A 24,273-nucleotide genomic window follows, 5' to 3' on the forward strand; every position below is an offset into this window, starting at 1 on the left:
GCTGCAGCCATGAAATTAAAAATGCTTGCTCCTTGGAAGAAAAGTTATTACACATCTTGACAGCATATTCAAAAACAGAGACATCACTTTGCCAACAAAGGTCTGTATAGTCAAAACTGTTGGTTTTTCCAGCAGTCATGTACAGAGGTGAGTTGGACCTTGACAAAGGCTGAATGCAGAAGAATTGATGCTTTCAACATGTGGTTCTGAAGAAGACTCTTGAGAGTCTCTTACAGCAAGAAGATCAAACCAGTCTATCCTAGAAGATATCAACCCTGAATATTCATTGGAAGAATTGTTGCTGAAGCTGAAGCTCCAATACTTTGGCTGCTAGATGTGAAGAACTGACTCATTGGAAAAGACCCTGATGCTTGAAAAGATTGAGGGCAGGAGGAAAAGGGGATAACAGAGGAGGAGCTGGTTGGATGGCATCACCGACTTAATGAACATGTGTTTGAGCAAAGTCCTGGAGACAGTGAAGAACAGAGAAGTCTGGAGTGCTGCAGTCCATGGGATTGCAGAGTCTAACATGACTGAGCAATTGAACAACAACTAAACTTCTAGGTAAAGCATAGTACAGCTGAATCCAGAGGCTCAAACAATATTCTTAGAAATGTTTCCCTCTCCATATCTTGGTTCTGCTTTAATTTGTGTTGGCTTTATTCTCAGGGAGGAAATCATTTTGGTTCCATCATGGCCACTGGCAGGCCAAGGCTTACTTTCAAAATCTAGCATACTTAGCCAGTTTTGTTTTCTACCAATAGTTCAGGCAAAAGCTTCAAGGTCAATACCCATTAGCTGTGATTGATCAAGCCTGGTGGTTGACATGTCTGCTTCTAAATCAATCACTGTGGGCGGTGCAGGATGGGAATCTCATGGGCAAGTTTTGAATGATATGCCTGGTCCTAAAAAGGGAGAGCAGAGTCAGGCTCATTGAAAGTACCTGACCAGAGAGTCAAGGAAATGAGCAGCTACACAAAGAGAGGTAATCAATGGCAGGAAGGCAAAATCAATAAGTGTCCTCTGCAGACAGTAGTACAGCAGTGAGAAAACATTCAGAGAATGTAGTGAGGGGTTTGAGAGAAGGGAGTTGTAAAAGGAAGGACTGAAGCACAGCAGGGAAGCATTGCTCTTTTCAGGAGGACATCGAATCCTCCATAAAATTAATGATCTTGGATATTGGATCACTACAGAGTGGATATTGTCAGTTACTTGCAAAATACTCAGAGCAGAGATGATAAAAGAGCAACTGAAACATCGACATAGCTGAAATCTGAAATGTTCTTGGGAAGAACATTTTAAGACTTCTGTTTGGGGAACTTCCAGGTCAAAACTAATCTCTTATAGTACTGTTTGTGAGTTGGAGAAGGAAATGGCAACCCACTCCAGTACTCTTGCCTGGAAAATTCCATGGACTGAGAGGCTCCTCAGAGCCTGGTAGGCTACAGGCCGTGGGGTTGCAAAGAGTAATACTAACATTAATGTTTTCTTCTTGCACTCTATATGGGTTGTCTTATATATGTTGGACACCACCACCTTCTATCTTAATACTTAAAGAGACTTCTTTGTAAGAGTGGCTGTAGTATCAAAAAAAGATGAAAAACAATTCTTGGCTTGGGCTTTAGCTAAGCGATACTTCTACAGAGCTGTCCCTTAGTCGTGTCTAGGTTGAAAGTACAGATTGTGTGTTATCTAATAATGCCTGAGCAACCAGAAGAATCATGTGGAAATGGAGCTCCTTAAGGGTATAACTCGTGTTTTATTTATCTTGCTCTCCACTAGGGCTGGCAGGGTGCCCTAGGACACCAAGGACATGCTGGTTCCTCAGTGATGCTTGTTGAATTCAAACATGAGTGAGTAAATGATTGAACAATCAAATGAATGCATGATAATATTTTTAAGCTACAGGAAAAACACAATATTTAAGTGTAACTCTCACTTGTCAGTGAAAAAATCTCCATTGCTGGAGGAATGCACATTTTCTGCCTGGCCTACAGTCTGATAATCTCACAACCGGAATTTAGCTAAAGTTCTACCCAATTTCTCCACAGGAGCTCTTCTTCAAAGGCCTCTGAGGTCTAGGTAGGTACCACAGAGTCCAGAAGAAGTCCAGTAAAGCAACAGGGAGAAGTGATGGAAACTGGCAAAATGGAGGATGATGCATTGGGCCTGATGAGGGTGACCATTTTTGCCTCCATTAGGCCAGCTGTTGTCTTCTCTGGGTGTCTAAGGGTTTTGTGACTTGTCTCATCAACTACATTGTAAACCTAAAGATGTCTGGGAATATGAGGTGTTCCTCCTTTCTCCTTTCTGTCCCCACCACGGTCTGGTGGGATAAGAACTAGACTTGGAATCCAAACTTGCAAGTCTTCAACTCAATTAGCTAGGCAGCCTTAGATAAGGAACTTAACTCCTGTGACCCTCAGTTTCCTTAGCCAGCCAATAAGAATAGTACTACCTCACTCAACAGGCTGTTCAAAGAGCAGACAAGACTTTTGCCAACTGTAATACTGTACACAAATGTGAGGATTACTATTAATTTTATTATTAGAGAATGAATACTTGTTGAAACCCATTGAACTGAATAGAGAGGTGATGCAATTCTATATACTTGGCAAAAAATCAATATCTGCCTCTACTTAACTCCTTTTGAAAACAACATGTATAGAGAATATTAAAAAATATATGTAGAGAAGGCAAGCTAACATATATATCAACACATCACATTATTGTTACTGAACGGTTGGAAATAGTGAACACTTGTAATTTTATGATAAACAAGTATTGGGCTTCCCTGGTGGGAGTCCACCTTGCAATGCAGGGGATGCGGGTTCAAACCCTAGTCTGGGAAGATCCCATATGCCTTGAAGCAACTAAGCCAGACTGCCACAACTACTGAGCCCGCTCTCTAGAGCCCCAAGCCGCAACTATTAAGCCCATGCACTGCACTACTGAAGCCCGAGGAACTAGAGGCCATGCTCTGCAACAAGAGAAGCCACCGCAATGAGAAGCCTGCACACCACAACTACAGAGTAGCCCCCACTTGCTGCTACTAGAAAAAGCCCATGCATAGCAACGAAGATCCAGCACAGCCGAAAATAAAATAATTTTTTTAAAAGTATTGATAAATGCTTTCCCACTTTACAGTTTAAAATATATTAATTGTACATGTGCTTTATTGGGACATGCACTGTATCCATTATAAAATGTATCCTAAGCACTATAATTGTTATCACTTGAATATTTCTGTGTAGTAGAATTACTGTTAAATTTTGTTTTCTTCTCTGTGCTCTTCTATATTCTTCAACTTTTCTTTAATAAACACATCACACAACATTTTTTCTGACTCTGAAATATTTAAAAAGAAAAAAATTGCCCAGTTTATTCCTGACTTACTTCTGTCTCAGATTGGTGGGTGACCACAGATGTTCATAAGAATATTTTTAAACTGTGGTAGGAGATTAGGAAAAATTTATCAAAATAACACAGTTATTCATAGGAAAGATCTAATTAAATAAAATCTGATTTTACAATTCTTTATCTAATGCCTCCTAGATCTGTGGTTTAAAAGAAAAAGCTGTCTGTATATGCTATTTTTGTATAAAAATGGAGACGTATAAGAGCATACATTCATACCTGCTTATTTGTATAAAGAAAACATTAGTGGGGAGAAATGGAGACCGGAGTGAAAGGTGGGAATTTGGATGATGAGAACAAGAAAGAAACAGGACTTTGTGTACTTTTTGTTATATTGTTTGAATTTTTAAAATGTCATACATATATCATTGTAAATCAACTATATTCCAATAAAATTAATTTAAAAAAATAAAATAATAAAAACATAATGTGCAAGTAATAACAAGTCTAATATGCAAATGTTACAAGTGCTCCTGACCTTTGTTCTAGGGAGTCAGGCCTCACACTGGGTCTGGGCTAGAGGCCGCCCTCGCCAGTGGAGAGATGGATGTGGACGCTTATGTGGCCAGGGAAGCACGAGGCTGGTCCTGGGCTCACTCTCCTCAGCCTGCTGTGTCGTCCTCCTTAGATTTATCTGCTTCCTCTGGCAGCATGAAACCCTGGCTGCACACTGCCTATGTTCTCTGCTCCAATCCAGGAGGGTTCTTGGTTGCCAGTTGGTCACATTGAGCATAGCTGGTTATGTTTCAGGGGCTCTCTCTGTTCAACAAACTTTATAAACCAGGCTCAGTAAACTGAAAACAACACATGCCGATTATAGTCTTGTGTTCAGTGGAGTCTGAGATACAGTTGGGTGAGAAAAGCCCAGAAGGTGTCCCCTAGTGCAACCAGGCCCACTCCATGCTCCCAGCTAGGATCTGCATCAAATGGAGCCTCAGACGGCCTCTCTTGAGTCCATCCATTTATTCTAATGGGAAATGCTAGCATATGGTTCCTTGATTATCCAACTGCAAGCTGCCTCATGCACATGTTCTGTGGAAGGGATCTGGGTTGCAGAAGTTTGTCAAAACAGGTAGTCTAGGCGCATAAGTTGGCTCACAACTGATTAGCGATGTTCCATGCAGCTCAGGGAAATGTTAAAACTTGGTGAGAACTACCTTAAAATGAGAAACTTCAGCTCACGAGAACATACTACTGAAAAAAAGACAACACAAGGAATGGAAGCAGATATTTACCACACATATAATCAACAAAGAATTAGTATGTATAACATAAGTAACTCCTATAAATCAAAAAGACCCAACCAATCAATCAATAAACAGGCAGTGTGCTCTGCAGTTCTGCAGATCTGTCTCTTCAACAGTATTTGGATGGCACAGACCCAGAGATACCCCTTGCTCCAACCTCCCACCACCCTCCAACCCTTTTAACAGTCGAAACCTTCAGAATGAGCCACTGAGCTATCCCCAGCCACTGGGACAAACACCATTTTTTGAGTTAAACTCCTTAATAATGATCAACCATGAGCTCCCAGATCATCAGAATTATTCCTGAGGTGGAAGCTGTCATCAGCTGCCTGGTCAATATGCATCTGTGGGCTTCTGACACCTACCTCTTTCTGGGTGAGTGTGTGTGTGTGCATGAGTGTCTATTTCCACTGGGAGGATTTGGCTCTGGAGGGTGTGAGCCACATTTTCTGCGAACGGGACCAGGAGAAGCAGGAAGGCTCCAAGTGTCTCTTAAAATGCAAAACCAGTGCTACAGCTGAGCTCCTTCCAGGATGTGCAGAAACCACCTCAAGAATGAGTGAGGTAGGGACTTCCCTGACAGTTCAGTGATTAAGAATCTGCCTTCCAATGCAGGGGGGATGAGTTCAAGCCCTGGTTTGGGAAACTAAGATCCCACATGCTGCAGGACAACTAAAAAGCCCAGTCTGCAACTACTGAGCCCCCTCACCACAACTAGAGAGACGCCAATGTGCCACAGTGAAAATCCTGCACCCCAGAGCTAAGATCTGATGCAACCCAAAATAAATAAATATTTAGGGAGGGAAAAAAAAAAAAGAGTGGGGTAAAACCCAGGACGCTATGGAAGCCACCCTTCTCGTACAGAAGAACCCAAACCTGGCCATATTGGATCTGCATGGCCTGGGTTCTGCCCACGCAGACCCCCACCTCTGTGACTTCCAGGAGAGTCGCTTCCTAGATAAGCAGGTGAAACTCATCAAGAAGATGGGCAACCCCCAGATCAACCTCCACAGCCCAGATCAACCTCCACAGGCTGGTGGGCTCCCAGGCTGGGCTGAGTGAGCGTCTCTTGCAAAGGCTCAACTCCAATACAACCAGGAGCCGCTGTAGGCCGGTGGCCTTGGAGGTGCCCCTCTAGTGTCAGGGCTTCTGCTTGAAGCCCCTCTCTGCAGCCACCAGGCAGCTTTTTAACCACCCTGGAATCCTTGCCCAAACCTTGGACCAAATGGAAACAATAAAGCTTTTTGAAGAAAAAATAAATAGGCAAATAATTTTATACCTCTTAGGTAGTTAGAGGTGGTGTTACCAAAACACAAGTCCATGTGCCCGCTGCACACTGAGGCCAAACAATACCAAAACATCAGAGTTTGGAGAAGAGAAAGGTTTATTGAAGGCCATGCAAGGAGACAGGTAGCTCCTGCCTTAAAAACCCCCAAAGTCCCAAAAGCTCTCAACAAAGCTCTATTTTAGGAAAGGTGAGGGAGGGATGTGCTTAGTTGTTGCAAACTTCTTGGTATCAGATCCTTTGTTTCTGAGGTCTGGTCACAGGTCCTCCACCAAGAAAAAAAAAAAAAAAATGTTATTCTCTGTTCTGAGAAGAAAGGGCAAGGTCCCAAGGCTCAACTTTCACCCTGTGAGGTCCAGGTCCTGGCTAAGAGGAAGCAGGTCTCAGTTGGCAGCTCCCTCAGCGCCAGATCCCCAGCCCCCCACCCAGCTGTCATCCCTGAGAAAGCCAGGAGCCCAGGACCCAACTGGCCCTCAGGCTCCTTAGGCCACCCAAATCGCAGAGGCTGGTCCCAGGCAGACTGCTGCTGCCTTTGGGTCACAGAGGCAGGGATGGGGAAGAGCTTCACCGCTGCCTCAAGGCCTGGACCTGGCCAGAGGGCAGCCTTGGTGAGGGCTCTGGAGCCCTGCAGGGCACAGCCCCCAGCCTGCTCGCCTGGCTCCAGCCCAGCTCACCCACTGGCCAGAGGCTGGGTGAGCTGGAGGGTCCCAGGGAGAAAGCCCGGATCTGCCTCTTACCTCACCTCCACCTGAGGACCTCCATCCGCAAACAGTTGGCCGACTGACGCACCAACGGTCGCTCATTGACAGTTGGCTGCTTGGGGGAGGGGCCCACTGGAGCGCCAGCCAATGGCTTAGCAGGACCACTAATGGTCTGGCGGTAACCCTGCCTGGTAACCGGGTTGGAGGGTAATGGAACGCGGGAAGGCATACGAAGGGTCGCGCAGAGCGGCCGCACTGGTGTCTCCTGGGTTGAAAAAACTGAGAAGCAAAGCCGCAGACAGTGAGACAACCAATGACCTGCCGCTTCAGGAGCCCACTGCCACCCCAGTCTATAGAGACAGAAGAGTGAGGCTGTCAGAAAACCAGGAGTCAGTTGAAGTATCTGGGTAGAAGCTAGAACCAGGGTGGACCTGTGAGGTGGGAGCTGAGGTGCAGAGGCAGCACTATCTGAGTGACAGAGAGATAGACACTCTGACCTCTCTCTCCCCTCTTTCCTGCCAATGCCTCCCATTGGCTAAGCCCAGAAGCCAGACAGGGAACACAGGAATCTGGGAAATGCAACATGAGATACAGAACAGAGCAGGGGAGGGACACGAAATGGGTCTGTCCCCACTGCCCCAAAAAAGCCCTTGCACGGGAGCAGATGGAGACATACATAACAAAACTTATAGCACCACTGTTCATAACAGCAAGAGAAACAAGTGTCTATTAATAGGAAATGTGAATAAATTATAGTACAGTCATACAATGGAATATTCTACTACGGTGAAAGCAAATGAGCAATAGCTACATTTATCAACATGGATGAGTCTCACAAAGCCAAACAAATAAATGTTAGAATTTTATATATTTATATAAAGCATAAAAGCGTACAATGATGATGATGATGATGAAGAAGATAGATATGTTGTAAAAGTACACAGAAAAATTGAAAAAAGTATAAAGGAATACATCTTTTGGAAAAAGAAAGGGAGATGTGAACAGAAAGAGACATGCCGAGAGTTTCAAATGTAGTAAAAATGATACTGGGTGATGGGTACACAGGACCACTGTATATTGCTATTGATGGTTTATAAAAAATTTTTTCAGAGTATGCTTAACTTTACAAAGGCGCTTGAAGGACTGTGAGTCAGAGTGGCTATTCTAAATGTCAGGAAGACTCCATTCTTTGTCTGGAGACAGAACTTGATGCCATCTGGCAAATGCAGATTGGCCCAAGAGAAACCCCCTCCTTGCCTCTCCCCCTTGGACCCAGTCCAATTAGGCAAACACCACTTGCCCCATGAGTTCTAGACCCAGTGGCATTCTCCTGACTGTTCTGCAGATATCGTGGGTAGGAGCTATGCACCTGGTCAGTCTTCAGTGTTAGTTTCTCAGGCCTCCAAGAGGCACTGGTTCTGTGTCTCTTCATGACAAGAAACACATTTCAAAGCTCTTCAAGAGTCCCTTTGAACCACTTCCCCACTAGACTTGGGTGAGTTAGATAGTAGCATTCCCAAAGCAAAGCGCAGTTTTCGGAAGATCATAATCCCCCAAATCCCTCTTCTCTACTCTAAGCTTTTCTGTTTTTATTTTTTTGGCTAAAGGATCTAAGCAGGGCCAACTTCGTAGGCATGTGACCTGTCAGACAAGCCCCCACACTTGGAAAGGCCCTGTGCCTGATTTAATGCTCTGTTGCTGTTGTCTGGAATTCAATAGTTTAACAGGAGGTCCCACATTTTCATTTCATTTTGTACTGGGCTCTGGAAATTGTGTAGCTTATCCTGGACCTAAGACTTGTGGGACAGGTTCTTAGAGTCATTTCCTTGTAAATCTGCATACCAGGTATGGAATTCTGAGAACTACTCTGACAACTACCTTAATGGCCAAAGTAAAAACAGGGAGAGTCCCTTCCTAATATCCCATTACATTTGTTTACTTGTTTGTAACCTGTCTTCCCAACAAGGGGTTGTAAAGCCCACCAAGGTAAGATTATTTAGCTGAACACTGTCCTCATGACATAGTATCTGGCTTATAATACCTTTCAATAAATACTCATTGGAAGAACAAACATTTACAGAATCATTAAAACTGTGCTTGTCCTAGACTTGTTTTCTAACAACTGTTTATATGAAAAGCATATACCATATTTTAGAAGATATGTTCTTAAAGAACATGCATAACTCAATACTGATTTTTCCACAGAATGAGACATGCTTCCTCAAAATGTACAACTATAGTACATTTTGGCTTTCGTGCTGCTTTCTATTTTCTCAAGACTAACACTAACATTTTACTCTAACTAGAGACTTGCTCTAAAATGTGTCATAGGCACTGTTTGGCCTTCAAGACCATTAAAGCCCATCTAAAGTTCATTTCAAAAACCAAAGTTTCAGTCCGTTTTTCAGCCCTAACATTGTCACTCCCATTTAATGAATGTTCAGATAGGATTGCCTCAGAATGTAAAAATATCTAAAATTATAAAATGGCCAATGTGAGGGACCTCCCTGGTGGTCCAATGGTTAAGAATCTGCCTTCCAATGCAGGGAATGCAGGTTCAACCCCCAGTCCAGGAACTAGGATCCCACATGCCTTGGGGCAGCTAAGCCCTCATGCACAACTACAGTGCTGGGCACTGCAACTAAGACCTGATACAGTCAAAAATAATTATAAAATTTTCTTTAAAAAAGGCAAAGAAAACAACCTCCCAAAGTCCCATCCATTCCTAGTTAAGTTCAACTGCACAATTAAAAGACAACTATATAAGGAAATACTATGCAGCCATTAAAAAACTGACAAGGTATGTGTTAATGATACAGAACATATAATTAAGTTTAAAAAATGGTCAATGTGAAAATAAGGAAAGTCCTCACCATAGGCACCTACCCACAGAAGCTCTAACTCAGGGAAGCCACAGCCTGGTTGACAACACTGACAAAGGGCTGCAGGTCTTTTGTTTTCCTGCCAAACTGCCCAACAGCAATGCATATGCCAGTGCTACAGTCCGCATGGCCTGCCAACCTCAAACGAATTTTCAAAATCTGGTGGTATTTCCATTACTTCTGATCTACATGTGAGCTTAAACACACTTATATTACCTGACATTTGCATAATTTAACTCCCACAAATGCCGCCACTCCATGTGTCACTAGGTCACCTGTGTTTCAGTGTGTCTATAAACACACTGCTTTACACCAAACAGAACAACTCATGGATGGTGAAGCAAGAAAGCAATGGAGGCTCCGCAGCACCAGATGACCTCAAGTGGTTCTGGCAGCAAAATCAAACACAGGGATACTTTAACGCAATTCGCTCCACATGGCAAATGAGTGAGGAAGTGAAATATCTGACTAATACCTAATATTTAAATCCTAGACAAAACATTTCTGTGCAAATAGGGAAGTGCTTTATTTACTCTGATCCAAGTCAAAGGTAGCTGGATAATTAGTTTTCTTTAAACAACATTCAGCTTTGCTGACATCTCATTTTCCAAAAGCAGCTGTTAGCCAAATATAGTATTGTTTATTTGCTCCCTGGAAGGCTGTTTTTAAAAAGCACTTCTTCTGGTAAAAATATTGCATCACATAATTGGAGATAACAGGAAAAGTAGGAGTTGCTGTTTGTATTTAAATAAACATTTGCTCAAAGGTCCAGTTTTCTGTTTGTGAATACCTCCTTTATTTTGTGCCATTAGGCACACTGAATTATTGCTGTTTATTCCTTGCTTTTCAGCCTTGCTAGGAGATATTCCAAACATGGTAACACACGAGACATTTCTCTTAAAAAACAATATAAGAGATAAGGCTGAAGTTCTTTGCCTTTTTCCTTTATACATGAGCCAGCTATTCCATTGACAGAGACTTATGAATATATAATACTAACATCACAATGTTTATTATCTGATATATACTTTTATACAATTGTATTTGGATAAAGTTTACTTTTGGGTTATTTTTCAGAATGTGACTATTTACAATACCTGTAGATCTGAGTTAAACTCCCTATTACCCTCTGAGGGGAAGTGAAGAATGGAAATCACCATTGCTCTTCCAAAGAAAACACTCCATACATCTTACAATGTGCTTGGCTTGCATGTGCTGCATGTACTGTTAGCTATTACACTTTTAATTTCTAGGAACTGAAAATCTATGCAGCATTCCCTGATCTGACACTTCTCTTCACTGATCACTTGGGTTCTCTCTTATATGAACATTTTATAGTTGGAGTGGTTTGCCATTTCCTCCTTCATGGGGCTTCCCAACCCAGTGACCGAACCTGCATCTCCCATGTCTCCCATATTGTTCAGTTCAGTTCAGTCGCTCCGTTGTGTCCAACTCTTTGCAACCCCACGGACTGCAGCACGCCAAAACTCCCTGTTCATCACCAACTCCCGGAGTTTACTCAAACTCAAGTCCATTGAGTCGGTGATGCCATCCAACCATCTCATTCTCTGTCGTCCCTTTCTCCTCCTGCCTTCAATCTTTCCCAGCATCAGGGTCTTTTTTAATGAGTCGGCTGGCTCTTCACATCAGGTAGCAAAAGTATTGGAGTTTCAACTTCAGCATTGGTCCTTCCAATGAATATTCAAGACTGATATCCTTTAGGATTGACTGGTTTGATATCCTTGCAGTCCAAATCTCAAGAGTCTTCTCCCCCACTACAGTCCAAAAGCATCAATTCTTTGGCGCTCAGCTTTCATTATGGTCCAACTCTCACATGCATACATGACTACTGGAAAAAAGCAAAGCTTTGACTAGATGGACCTTTGTGAGTCATAATGAATGCCAAAATCTGGGGTGAAAGAGGTGAGATGTGTGCCCTTTATGGTTATCGAAGCTGCTAGAACTTTCTGTTAGCATGGGTAAGAGCTCCCAACATATAAATAACATTGCATTTGTCATCCAGTCCCTGAGGCTTCGGATTGATGTTGACTAGTCTAAAAAGTTTTCTGCTCACCTGGGAAATCACAAGCCTTTTATGTTCTGAACCATTTTCCATTAGTGCCTGTGCATGAGAAGTAATTCAAACAAGAAGCCAAAAAAGCATTTATAAAACTATGTTCAAATTTTAGCAAGATTTAAGATAGAGCAAATGTTCGGCTTCCCATTTGGATCCTTGAAGCAGTGAACACAGTTCATGAAGAATAGATTTATATTTTCTTGCACATAAATATGTTTGTCATGATACCAGAACCATTGAGACAAATGGCTGTGCTCCGTTGGGAAATCTACCTTTTCTGTCCTTATTATAAAGTGTATATTACGGTATAATTATTCTTGTGGTTTTATAGTTAAAGGCATTTTTATAGTATAGGAAGCTTCTATTGAAATAGCATAGGCTACTTAGTTACTACAAAGCTCTTTACAAAAACTAACACTCATTAGGAAATTCTCCCCATTCTGCTTCTGTTATTCCATCATTTCCTTAGCAGAAAATAGCATGGTTTTGAAATTGTATCTCAAGAAACGACTGCCTGTGGAAGTGTATTTTATAGATTTCTACTCCTAACTGGTAAAAGAGTAGGTACGTATACATAAACATTCCTCAAGTTTGTAGGTTCTTTGAAACAATAGGGATACATTTCTATCAGTACCATTTTACACAATCAAAACTAGAAGCTACAGTTAAAACAATGATGATGAACAATAGAGCTTTTAAAGGGAAGATATTTAATTATATAAGGATTATAACTATAAGGGTGCTAAGTTAGAGGTTCCTTTAAAAGTATATGACTGTTATTTTAGTACGGATGGCTGTGACTCTTTGGGGTTGGAATGACAGAACCCCAACTCAAACCAAATTAAGCAAAAACAAAAAACCCACAACTCCTACACCTACAAGGGATACTGAGTAGCTCCAAATGTTAAGGTAGCCCTGCCAGAACCAGGCTTGAGGACCAGAGTCCAGGGACATCAAACCCCCAAGATTCTTTCTCTATTCATCACTTTTTGGCAGAATGGGGGAGATGCCTCAGGCTCCTAGCCCTGTCATCCCAGTTTAGCAGTGTCAGCAGAAAGACTTCATTCTCTCAGGGTTTCCATAGCAAAATGGACCCTCACGGGTCTTATTTAGGTCACTTGCCCACCCCTTGAACCAATTACTGCTGCTGGGTTATGGTTTATCACTCTGATCCAATCTGGGTCATCTGTATGAAAAAGGAGCCAGGATTAAGAAGCTCAAGAGGACCACATGCAGCATAGTAAAAGTGGGACGGGGAAAATGAACATTGATTGAAAACTATCTCGCCTTGGTCCTTTCAACCTTGAAGTAGAGGTCTCACGAGCTTTGGGGCTCCGTGGGGAAGCCTGAAACCTGGGGGGCTGGTTCGGACCCTGAGCTGGGAGGGAACTCCTTGGCACCTGGGCTGCACTGGCTTTACTATTTGCCTGCCTTCTTGAGTTCTTCTTAAACTTTAGAAACTAAATACATTTTCTATCAATTTATCTTGGGAACCAACACAAGTCCATGAAAAGAGAACATTGTGAAGTCAGAAAGCTCCTCAGCCATTAAAAAGAATACATTTGAATCAGTTCTAATGAGGTGGATGAAACTGGAGCCTATTATACAGAGTGAAGTAAGCCAGAAGGAAAAACATAAATACAGTATACTAACGCATATATATGGAATTTAGAAAGATGGTAACAATAACCCGGTGTACGAGACAGCAAAAGAGACACAGATGTACAGAACAGTCTTATGGACTCTGTGGGAGAGGGAGAGGGTGGGAAGATTTGGGAGAATGACATTGAAACATGTAAAATATCATATAAGAAACGAGTTGCCAGTCCAGGTTCGATGCACGATACTGGATGCTTGGGGCTAGTGCACTGGGACGACCCAGAGGGATGGTATGGGGAGGGAGGAGGGAGGAGGGTTCAGGATGGGGAACACATGTATACCTGTGGCGGATTCATTTTGATGTTTGGCAAAACTAATACAATTATGTAAAGTTTAAAAATAAAATAAAATAAAAAAAAAAAGAAAGCTCCCAAGTCCTTGCTCCTGCTTTTAACTAGCCTTGCAATCCTTAGCAAATTACTTAAGCTCTATGAATCTTAGTTTCTAAGATGAAGATGGCCACTCCCTTACAAGATTGCTGGGAAAAACAGGAAGTGTATGTGAAGCAGTGGCTGCTCACCAGAGATGTTCAGTTATAGTTGAACGGAAGGTACCATAACCTATGAGCAAGCTTAAAGGCCTGGGATTAGTCTAGCACTTGAGGTTCTAGACAGAGGGCTGTGGGGATGAAAGAACAGGACATGGCCCCAGCCCTCAGTAAGGGAGAAAATAACAGTGCTAAGAGTAACATAAGAAAAAAGTGGGAGACTTCAAAGGAGAAAGGAATTACCATGTACCAGGAACCCATATTCCCCATCTAGTGTACCTTGTAATGCCATTGTTAAATGCCATCTGTTAAGATTTAAGAACCGATTACTGTGACAGAAAAATAGCTTACTGCCCAATTTTTGCAATGTATTGAAGAGAACATTAGGGGATCCTGACAAAGAGACATGTACTATATCTGTATGCGTATGTCTGTGTGTATGCATGATGCCTGGCCGCCCTGTCTATATCCCTAACAATTTTACAATCCTACTTATGTATTTATATAAATAAATGCCATTTATTATTTCCATTGTACAGTTAAGGAAATAGATTCAGAGACTCTGAGTGACCTACCCAAAGCCACAGATGGAATTGGCAAAACTGGGAACCAAGCCCTAACATGGCTCTAAAACTGCAATCTTTATATTACGCGGTTCACTTTTCTCAATTCTCAACAGTGACAATGTAAGATTTAGGTTTAAATTCCAATTCAACTTCTACATGTATACTGACTCTGGGTCAGTTTTTCCTTCTGCACCATGCTTCCTCTCATAACAAGATGACTAAGTTTCTGTTCAGTTCTCCAGATTTCTGAGAACTACCCATGCAGTGATTCTCAAAGTGGTCCTTGGACCATCATATCACCACCTGGAACTTGCTAAGAAATTGTATTCATGGCTATACAGGACCTGCCGAATCTGGGGATGCACAAGAAATCTCTTAGAAGCTCTCCAGATCCTAATTCAAGTTTGAAAATCAGACTTTTCAGTATTCTAAGGAATGCAGGTATTGTGATACCTTTTTCCCTTCTCAACAAACAAGTCTATGACTCTCAACACATTTCTTCTAAAGTTTTTAAGGCATCTTAGAAACTCAATATTCAAACTACTAAATAAATATCCAAATATTCAGTATGGGACTGAAAAGGTCTACTCTTGCTTCCAATTATATTTAACATCACTCCTTTCTCCAAAGGTCAAAAGTTACAATCCTTGTCAGTACCATTACTGTCCCACCTGAGCCGTTTCCTAGACATTATTTTTAAGTCAGAATTTTCTCCCTCTTCAGGAACTTTCACACTTTATCCCTCCATCCTTTGCTTTCTCTTTAGTCATTCAATACTCTATCCATCTTGCCCCAGACCTATTCAAACAATGCCCACTACTCTCAAGCTCTACAGCCCACAAACATATTTAAATGTCTCTATTCTGTCCACAAAATGCAAAATGATCCTAGGGTCCTAGGAATAAGGCAACTATTTAAACAGGGATGGGGCTTAAGTTGACCTGTTATTAAGTACAGTTTGCGAGAAGCACTAATGTAGAAGTATATTTCACCAAGAACTTTCAAGTTTCCTTTTTTTACTAATTAAAAATTATTTCATTGTTAATCCAAGTCCCCAAAATACCTTTTATTCACTAAAAAAAAATGTTTTTTTCAAACATTTAATTCACACAGGCCATGTCCACATATAAATTAATGATTTTATTATACATTATGTATTAACTTCTTTGCATCATTACTGCCTTTGTATTTTATGTTTAACAACAACAACAAATCCTTCTCTAAAGCCTACAGACAATAAGATACAGCATTAGTCACAGTATATGGAAGTCTCCTACTGGTGATAAAATACACAAACCTCTCCCCTCACCAAAGAACTTTGTACAGCCTAAAATGGAAATAGAACAAGTTAGAGATAATGCAAGATAACAAAGTTTTCAGACAACTAAAACTAGATGTTGGCCCAAAGTTGTTAAAGTCACCACCAACTGGCGATAACTGGCTGCATCAGAATCATCTTGGGGGACTTTTAACTGTTCAGGGTAGGAAGAGAGTTAGTCTCAGGTGTTTCTAGCACAGAACAGATTTAAGAGCTACTAACCCACAGACAAGATCCACTTTAAAATCAATCAGAAGCGCCACAGCACAAGCCAATTTAAAAATATGCATGCGATGAGGACCCAATTCAGTGGCTTTTCAACTAGTCACTGAAGCTGACATAAACACTTTACTTAGGACTACACAGAGAGCTGGAGCAGAACAAAACGTATGTCTGTTTACAGCAACTGATGGCAGGGTTCTTCCATCTCATTTCCCTGGTCCACCAAGTAGGTTCTAAACTGATGAATTACTGACTTTTCAAACAATTAGACTGCACTGAACAATAGCAATGCGCATGCAGGCAGGCTGCTGCTACCAAAGCCACAAGGCCCCAAACACTGGTGACACCAGTGCATCTACATGTTATTGAAACAGAAGGACCAAGAAATAATTTATAAGACACACTGATAGTTTTGTGGGGGCAGAGGGGTAGCGGCATCAGTTATCAGTGCTGATTCTACACCGCCAAAGGTCTGTAATGCACAATTGAAAAGTAGACCCATTTCAATACTTCATAGACAATCTGCAGATACTCCATTTCACCATTTCACCATCTCAATTAACTCTTTTGTGTGACTGACCTTTCACTTACCAAATTCCCACCATGAAATCTCTCAACAGTGTGACCTCAAATGACTTCCATCTCTAGTTGCACTCCCTTACTGCAGGCTGGCTTCCACCGAAAGACCTTGAAGGCGGCCACCAAAACTCTCACCTTATGCCCTGTTGCCAAAGAAAGTGACCCATACTTTCTCCTCAAATGAAAAAATTAGAAGACAACAAGATTAGGTAGATCACCCATTACTCAATCAACTGGATCAGCCACACAAGAAGGCTCATTCTGGTCACGGGCTATCAGCATGAAAAACAGAGCATACGGGTGACCAGTGGATAGCTGTACATTAAAAATGATAAAAATTATTTTTAGAGACACTTCTTTTGGCTGTAACAATCTAAATTAGGCTAATTACAGGTAAAAATCACAATGAGCAGCATTATTAAACAATTCCAAAAGCTAGTGATCTTGGCTAAATAATTATACATTAGAACCTTCTAAGAAGGCTGCTAATAAACTAAACTATGTCAAAATTTGCAAAGAGTTTAGTCAGACTTGAAAGCCAAGATAAGCAACTCCTTTGTATGGTTGTTACCTCTGACCAAAGCACAAGAATTCACTCAGACAAATAACTTTCATAACCTACCTAAAAATAGGATACCTCATAAATTTTCTAAACTGTTCTTTCCTGCTGTGGACAGCCCTTGATCTCTGACTGTAAAACTTAGCAAGCTTTGGCATATACTAATGTTAGTTTTACAAGTTACTAAAAACCTCTATAAATTAAGCATCGTCTCTCAAATCTGGATAGTTCTCTCACTCTGAATGCCTAAACATTTAGGTCACAAACTGAAATACCAGTAGAAAAATATTCATCTTTAGGCAGGGTGTATAGTTACCACATAACAAGAAACTGACAAGAAAATTTAAACAGAGTATAAAAATACTTCAAAGCATTATGAACTTTGAACTTAGCACTTTCCTAAATTTTAGTATTTCCAATAAGAAAAGAAGACTGGGGTAGCATTTTAGATGGTTTAAGCTAACTCAAAAATTTCCTGATTCCTGACATCAATACTAGATTTATAAAGTTTTATTATAGTAACAAACAGCTGTTACAGTGGAATCTACAAACATATACAGAATTATTATATTTAAATTCATATAGAACAGTATTTACATTTTAACTTAGTTTTGAAATCAGAAGATGAAGTACAGATTAAGTTTTACAACAAAGAAAAGAAAAATATACAAGACAAAACCAGAGATGAACAGTAAAAGTACAATTATCTGTTCTTGACACAACACAGGGAAACTGTCAGAAAGCTACATCTTCTTAATTTGACTGTCCAAATCATTAAAGTACGGATGATTCAGTGCCATTTTGCCAGAAATTCGTTTGGCAGGATCATAGATTAACATTTTCTGTGTGAGGAAAAGATATTTTAAAAGGTTATTTATTTAAGGAAAAAAAAAAAAAACTCCCCCCAAAGCCTTACTTTTCTACCAATAAGCCATATGCTAATAATTTTAAAGAAAAACTACTAAATGAATGTTCCCATTAGTTTAACACCAAACCACATAAATGTTTTACCTCACCCTCTAGCTCTAAAATGATCTATTCTTTAAATCACAAATATCTTGATAACCTTTTTGCTATAAATTACATTTTAAGACACAAGCATTCATGGATAACTTTAAAACCAAGGCATAAATTTAAGAAAGATTATCTAGTTAATTATATTTACTTTGAGAATTAAAAGGCCCTCTGAGTTATTTACAACATTCCTGAAACTGTGGTTAGTAACTATAGAGGTTTCTAATGTAGCTTTCAGCAGTTTCTAATAAAAACAAAGCCAGCAGGCACTATGCTATAAACAGAGTTAAAATGACTCACTAAATGAACTATGGTCAGAAACCTAAGTGTTACAGTTTATTTACACATCAGCAGAAAAGTTAAAATGTGTCTTAAAGAAATCTTTAAATCAATAAGCCAACCTAGAGATACTTCTCCTCTCTTGTTACCACCTAAGCTCTTATTCTATAGCTGGCACTCTACTTTGTTCATTTCATGTTACTTAATCCTGACAACAAAAGGTAGGAATTAGTCCCACTTTACAAATGAGAATACTGAGGCTCAAAGAGGTTAAGGAACTTGCCGAAGTTCACAGAGCTAACAAGTGAGAAAGATGAAATTTGAAACCAAGACTAACATATGGTGTACAGCAGTGATTATCAACCTGGTGAGACTGACCCTAAGGGGATATTTGGCAATGTGTAGATACATTTGGGGTTGTCACAACTGGGATGAAAATGTGTTAAAGGCATCTACAGGACACAGAAATGGGATGCTGTTAAGTATCTTAACAATGTACAGGACTGCCTCCAGCAGCAAAAAATGATCCAGTCCAAGATGTCAATACTGGCTAGAATAAGGAACCGTGATTGACAACATAATTTTCATTTCGTTAACTAAAGTGACATTCTTTGAAATGTTAAAGAATCCCAGACTGGGCCAGGAATACAGAGGGCCTTTTACATCACGTCATCAATACTGATGTATAAAATATCTGAGTGGCAGTAAAGGACCCTGGACTGCACTGTAAGCATTTGGGAAATCTGAGCTGGAGTTGGTGGCATGATTATAACCTGTGAAAGAGGCCCAAAGACCAATTAGAACACACGTATGATGATACAGCAATAGATTTCTTTCCTTTGTTTAGTAACCTACCAAAATTTCTTTTTTGGAATTACATTACCTGAGATTCATAAGATTTAGGAGAAGACAATGGCACCCCACTCCAGTACTCTTGCCTGGAAAATCCCATGGACGGAGGAGCCTGGTGGGCTGCAGTCGATGGAGTAGCTAGGAGTCAGACACGACTGAGCGACTTCACTTTCACTTTTCACTTTCATGCATTGAAGAAGGAAATGGCAACCCACTCCAGTGTTCTTGCCTGGAGAGTCCCGGGGACGGGGGAGCCTGGTGGGCCGCTGTCTGTGGGGTCGCACAGAGTCGGACACGACTGAAGCGACTTAGCAGCAGCAGCAACACCTCAGTATTTAAATACTGTTCTAAAATAAATTTCCTGGGGCAGGTCTAGGACATTTTAATTTTATGCTAACAAATTATTTTTTGTCTTATTTTTAAAGAACACAGCTGTTTAGCTGGAACAGCAACGTAATAGAGGGGAAGGTGTTAAGAACTACATTCATCCCTTTGCTAACCTATCTGATGTGGAAATGAGGCACAAGGTGAGAAATGGAAATTCATGCAGCAAAGGCTTAAGTAACTAAAAATATGAAAAAATAAGGAAGACACCTATGTCTAAACTAAAAACCAGTAAATACCAAGACAAAAAAGCTGGAAAGGGGGGCCACTCCAAGTCAGTCACTTACAGCGTTATTATTAACCCTGTCCTCTCCTTCAGAGTATCTATAGCTATCTATCAGATTAAAAACAAATCAACAAGGACAACAAAAAAATGCCAAACTCTCCTCTCAAAACCACTAGTGTTTTTCATATCTAAAATGGAACTAGTAATGTGCTTGCTTCAGTAGCACACATACTAAAATGGAGCTAGTAATATAATAAACATAACAGTTATGTGTCTAGGTCAACAAATATTGGTTTTATTCCTATTTCCTAGATAAAGACAGAATTAAGTACATTCAGAATTAATTATCCATGGTATTAAAACCAATATAAAGGGCATTCCTTACCGAGAGCAGATCCAAGCCATTTTCATCCAAGTTTTTGACATGGGATGCTAAGCTTCCTGGTTTCCACTTGGGAAATGTACTCTTATAGTCCTGTAAAGATTCCACTTCTGGCCACACTTCATTATTGGGAGTGCCCAAAGCTCTAAAAAGCCAGAACAAAACAAAAACTTACAAGTTAAAGCATCAACATAATTCTTGCTATCTACATGTAAATTTTAAAGTTCTTAACAGCTCAAGCGTAAATCAAAAATACCTGAAAATTCTGAAGAGTTGATCAATTTCTGAATCCCCATGAAAAAGTGGTTTCTTCGTTGCTAATTCAGCAAATATGGTACCTATACTCCAAATGTCCACTGGAGTTGAGTAGCGAGCTGACCCCAGCAATACTTCTGGAGATCTATACCAGAGTGTCACTACCTATTACAAAGAAAACGCCTTACTTGGAATAAACGTGGCACATTAAATTACCTAAATGTAAACATTTATATTAGGACTATCCTTTAGAATGCTGCACGATTGTCTCTGATACTGTTTAAAAGTCAATTCACTATACACAATACTAAATGTTAGATAAATACTTCATTTGTAAGTTATATTCACTAAGGAAGGAAAGATAAAAGCATACCAAATCTTTTCAAATTAGTAAAACGCAAGGATCAAAACAGTCAAGACAGCCTTCACTTAAGAACAAAAGCACAATGAGGCTGGGTCTGGGCTGACACCGTGCTGCACAAGCGCACGCATCGCTCGCGTGCTAGAATCACAACCAAGACACACAGCAACTTATCAGTGGTCTGCACCAATCTACTATTTGAGCATATCTCATTTGTCACAGTGCAGGGCAACAGCATCTATTTAAACCAGTGGAAACCAAATAATATATATTTACAGATCCATGGGAAAAATTATAAAAAGGAATGATTAAAAAGGAGCCAAGACACCTGACCAGAGGTGCACTGTCACAAGTTTTGATCAAGAGGAAGTCTTTGAGCACAAGAGTAGACAACTCCACAGAAGACAAGGTTTCCCAACAATCCTTAACTGTGATTCAGCATTCCCTTTCCCTCCAGAAATAGCAAACAAAAAGCCAAGTCATCAATATAACAGAGACAAAACTTGGTTATATTTACAAGCTTCTAAAAGCATGGCACCCCACTCCAGTACTCTTGCCTGGAAAATCCCATGGATGGAGGACCCTGGTGGGCTGCAGTCCATGGGGTCACTGAGTCGGACACGACTGAGCGACTTCAATTTCACTTTTCACTTTCATGCATTGGAGAAGGAAATGGCAACCCACTCCAGTGTTCTTGCCTGGAGAATCCCAGGGACGGGGGAGCCTGGTGGGCTGCCGTCTATGGTGTCGCACAGAGTCAGACACGACTGAAGCGACTTAGCAGCAGCAGCAGCAAAAGCATCTGAAATAATCGTACTTAATCAACAAAACCTTTTAACCAGTCTTTTTCAAGACAGGATCCAAACGAGACAGAAATCACATGTAACTTGCACAGGGAAGGTTTACTATACAGGATTAGTAACTGTAACAGAGGTTTGTAATAATCGGAGACTGACTTGTGAGAATAAATGACTGCTTCCTGCAATGCCTCTCTAGCACCCTCTACTGTCAAAGGTAACATCCCAGCATCTGGCAAAGGAAAAACACTCAAAAGTTCCAGATGCATTTTCACATAGCAGACAATGAAGTTTGGACTACAGAGGCAATAAACTGATACCGGCAGATTGAAAATCTTTCTGAGTATTTTTTCTTGTCTTAAAGAATACAGAAAACAATCCCTCAGTCACACATAACAAAAGTACCAAAACAACATACCTCATGCGTATATACTCTAATAGGAATCCCAAAAGCTCTGGCAAGGCCAAAATCTGCCAACTTAATTGTTCCTTTATCATCAATCAATAGATTCTGAGGTTTTAAGTCCCTGTGGAGAACTCTTCTAGAGTGACAAAACACAATCCCTTGTAGGATTTGGTACAAATAACTCTGGAAGGAGGAAATATAAATTAGAAACTTAACCACATGATGAAATGATTTTCTAAATCATCTTGGCAGGTTTCTTTCAAAGACATAAGAAATTATATTGCAGAGAAATAAACAATTTACCAAAAAAGTTCTCAGGCCTTAGTTTCTTAGTTGAAACTAACAGGAAGTATCTGGGGCGTGAGAAGCCCATTTATATCAAGTATTATGTTTGTACAACTAAGACAAAGATATTCACCTTATGGGAACATCTATAGATACTCATTTCATTTTCTTTTACTTATTCTGGTCCCTAATTCTTAAGTAATAAGGTAATTTTCTATATAGAAAGTTTCTTAAACTTTTGTTTTATATACTTATAGCAACTCTAGTTCTGCCCTGAGTAAGTTTAGTCTTTTCCATTTCTGTCTTTTATCTTTATATATTCACTTCCTCTTTGGAAACACTGGTCACAAGGAAAAAAAAAAAGAATATTATGACTGTATTTAAATAGATATAATTATGGCAAAACGCTGTTTAGCAGTTCAGAGAAGTGTTTTGTAAGATTCCTGTTGCCAACAAAATGTAACTGACATTTGAAGCAACATGAGTACTACAGAAATATAAAATATAGTATTGACTATAAAGTTCAATATTATAAAATACATAAAACCAATCAGTTGGAACAACTGGCTAGCCATTTGGAAAAAAATTAAGAACCCTAATTCTGACATCAAAATAAACCTTTGATTCATCTAGAATTTAAGACAAAAGGAGGAATGGTAATCTACTGAAACCACTAGAAAAACACTGTCATGTACTGTTCTAATACATGTGATCTTTGCATGAGGAAGACTTAAATGACATAAAAATCTCCAAAAGTCATGTACTGATATGTACAAACATGTTAAATTATAAAAATAACTAATGGTATATACACACCATTAACAAAAGACAAAAAAAAAAAGCAATAAAAGAACTATTATCAATACATTACCAATAAAAGGCTCTTAAAAACCAATGAAAAAAGTATCCTAACAGAATCATCAGTGAAAAATATGTAGTGTTTATAAAATGGCTAAGAAATAAAAAATGTTAAATGAAAGAAAAATGATGTTAATGTATTTTTCATAGTACTGTTATCAAAAAGATTAATCAAAACAAGTTTTGACAGTGATGTGCTAAAAAATATACATACACCATGATATTGGTCTACTTTTTTAGAGGGTTAACCAGCACTATCAAGATTTTAAGTGTAAATAAATAACTTCAACCCACTGATTTCAGTGCTGAGACTCCTATAAAGATACACAGGAATATAAAAATATTCACTGCAGCACTGACCATAAGGACATGAGTCACCAAGCTGGAAAACAACTTCAGTGTCCACTAGTGTGGACTTGGTTTACGCAATTATATCAGACAGTAGAAAGATGGGTAGACTAACATTTTACACAGTAAAAGGGAAAGTAATGCATATATACTAATATATATAAAATCCCATTTTTATAAAAAGTTTCTGTATATACACATACAAAGTTGACATACAAGTATCTCTAAGATTACTAATAAAACAAAGGCTACCTCTGAGGAGTGGTTTGGTAGAGACGGTATAAGGATAATTATTTTAAATTTAAATGAAACTTAATCTCTATACCACCTGACCTGCCTCTTGAGAAACCTATATGCAGGTCAGGAAGCAACAGTTAGAATTGGACATGGAACAACAGACTGGTTCCAAACAGGAAAAGGAGTACATCAAGGCTGTATATTGTCACCCTGCGTATTTAACTTATATGCAGAGTACATCATGAGAAATGCTGGGCTGGAAGAAGCACAAGCTGGAATCAAGATTGCCGGGAAAAATATCAATAACCTCAGATATGCAGATGACACCACCCTTATGGCAGAAAGTGGAGAGGAAGTAAAAAGCCTCTTGATGAAAGTGAAAGAGGAGAGTGGAAAAGTTGGCTTAAAGCTCAACATTCAGAAAACAAAGATCATGGCATCTGGTCAATCACTTCATGGGAAATAGATGGGGAAACAGTGGAAACAGTGGCTGACTCTATTTTTCTGGGCTCCAAAATCACTGCAGATGGTGACTGCAGCCATGAAATTAAAAGACACTTACTCCTTGGAAGGGAAGTTACGACCAACCT

General features: G+C 40.0%; 1 protein-coding gene across 3 annotated transcripts in view; it reads right to left on the minus strand.

The window, feature by feature from the left end:
- The window catches only part of CDK1 (cyclin-dependent kinase 1), a 51,059-nt gene that overhangs the window by 19,762 nt on the left and 7,024 nt on the right, over positions 1-24,273 (minus strand). For 2 of the 3 annotated variants that reach the window (XM_010857435.1, XM_010857434.1), the window contains exons 5-8: positions 21,968-22,138; positions 20,393-20,556; positions 20,140-20,281; positions 15,444-17,841 (exon numbers count right to left, since the gene is read on the minus strand). In XM_010857435.1, the coding sequence (XP_010855737.1) occupies positions 17,743-17,841; positions 20,140-20,281; positions 20,393-20,556; positions 21,968-22,138 (576 nt within the window). In that variant the 3' untranslated portion in view covers positions 15,444-17,742. Of the gene's footprint in view, positions 1-15,443; positions 17,842-20,139; positions 20,282-20,392; positions 20,557-21,967; positions 22,139-24,273 lie in introns of those variants that run through there. The other variant, XM_010857436.1, reaches the window with a different exon arrangement.

The sequence above is a fragment of the Bison bison genome, unplaced genomic scaffold (genome assembly GCF_000754665.1).
Source record: "Bison bison bison isolate TAMUID 2011002044 unplaced genomic scaffold, Bison_UMD1.0 scf7180017864380, whole genome shotgun sequence".
In the NCBI taxonomy this organism is placed as follows: domain Eukaryota; kingdom Metazoa; phylum Chordata; class Mammalia; order Artiodactyla; family Bovidae; genus Bison; species Bison bison.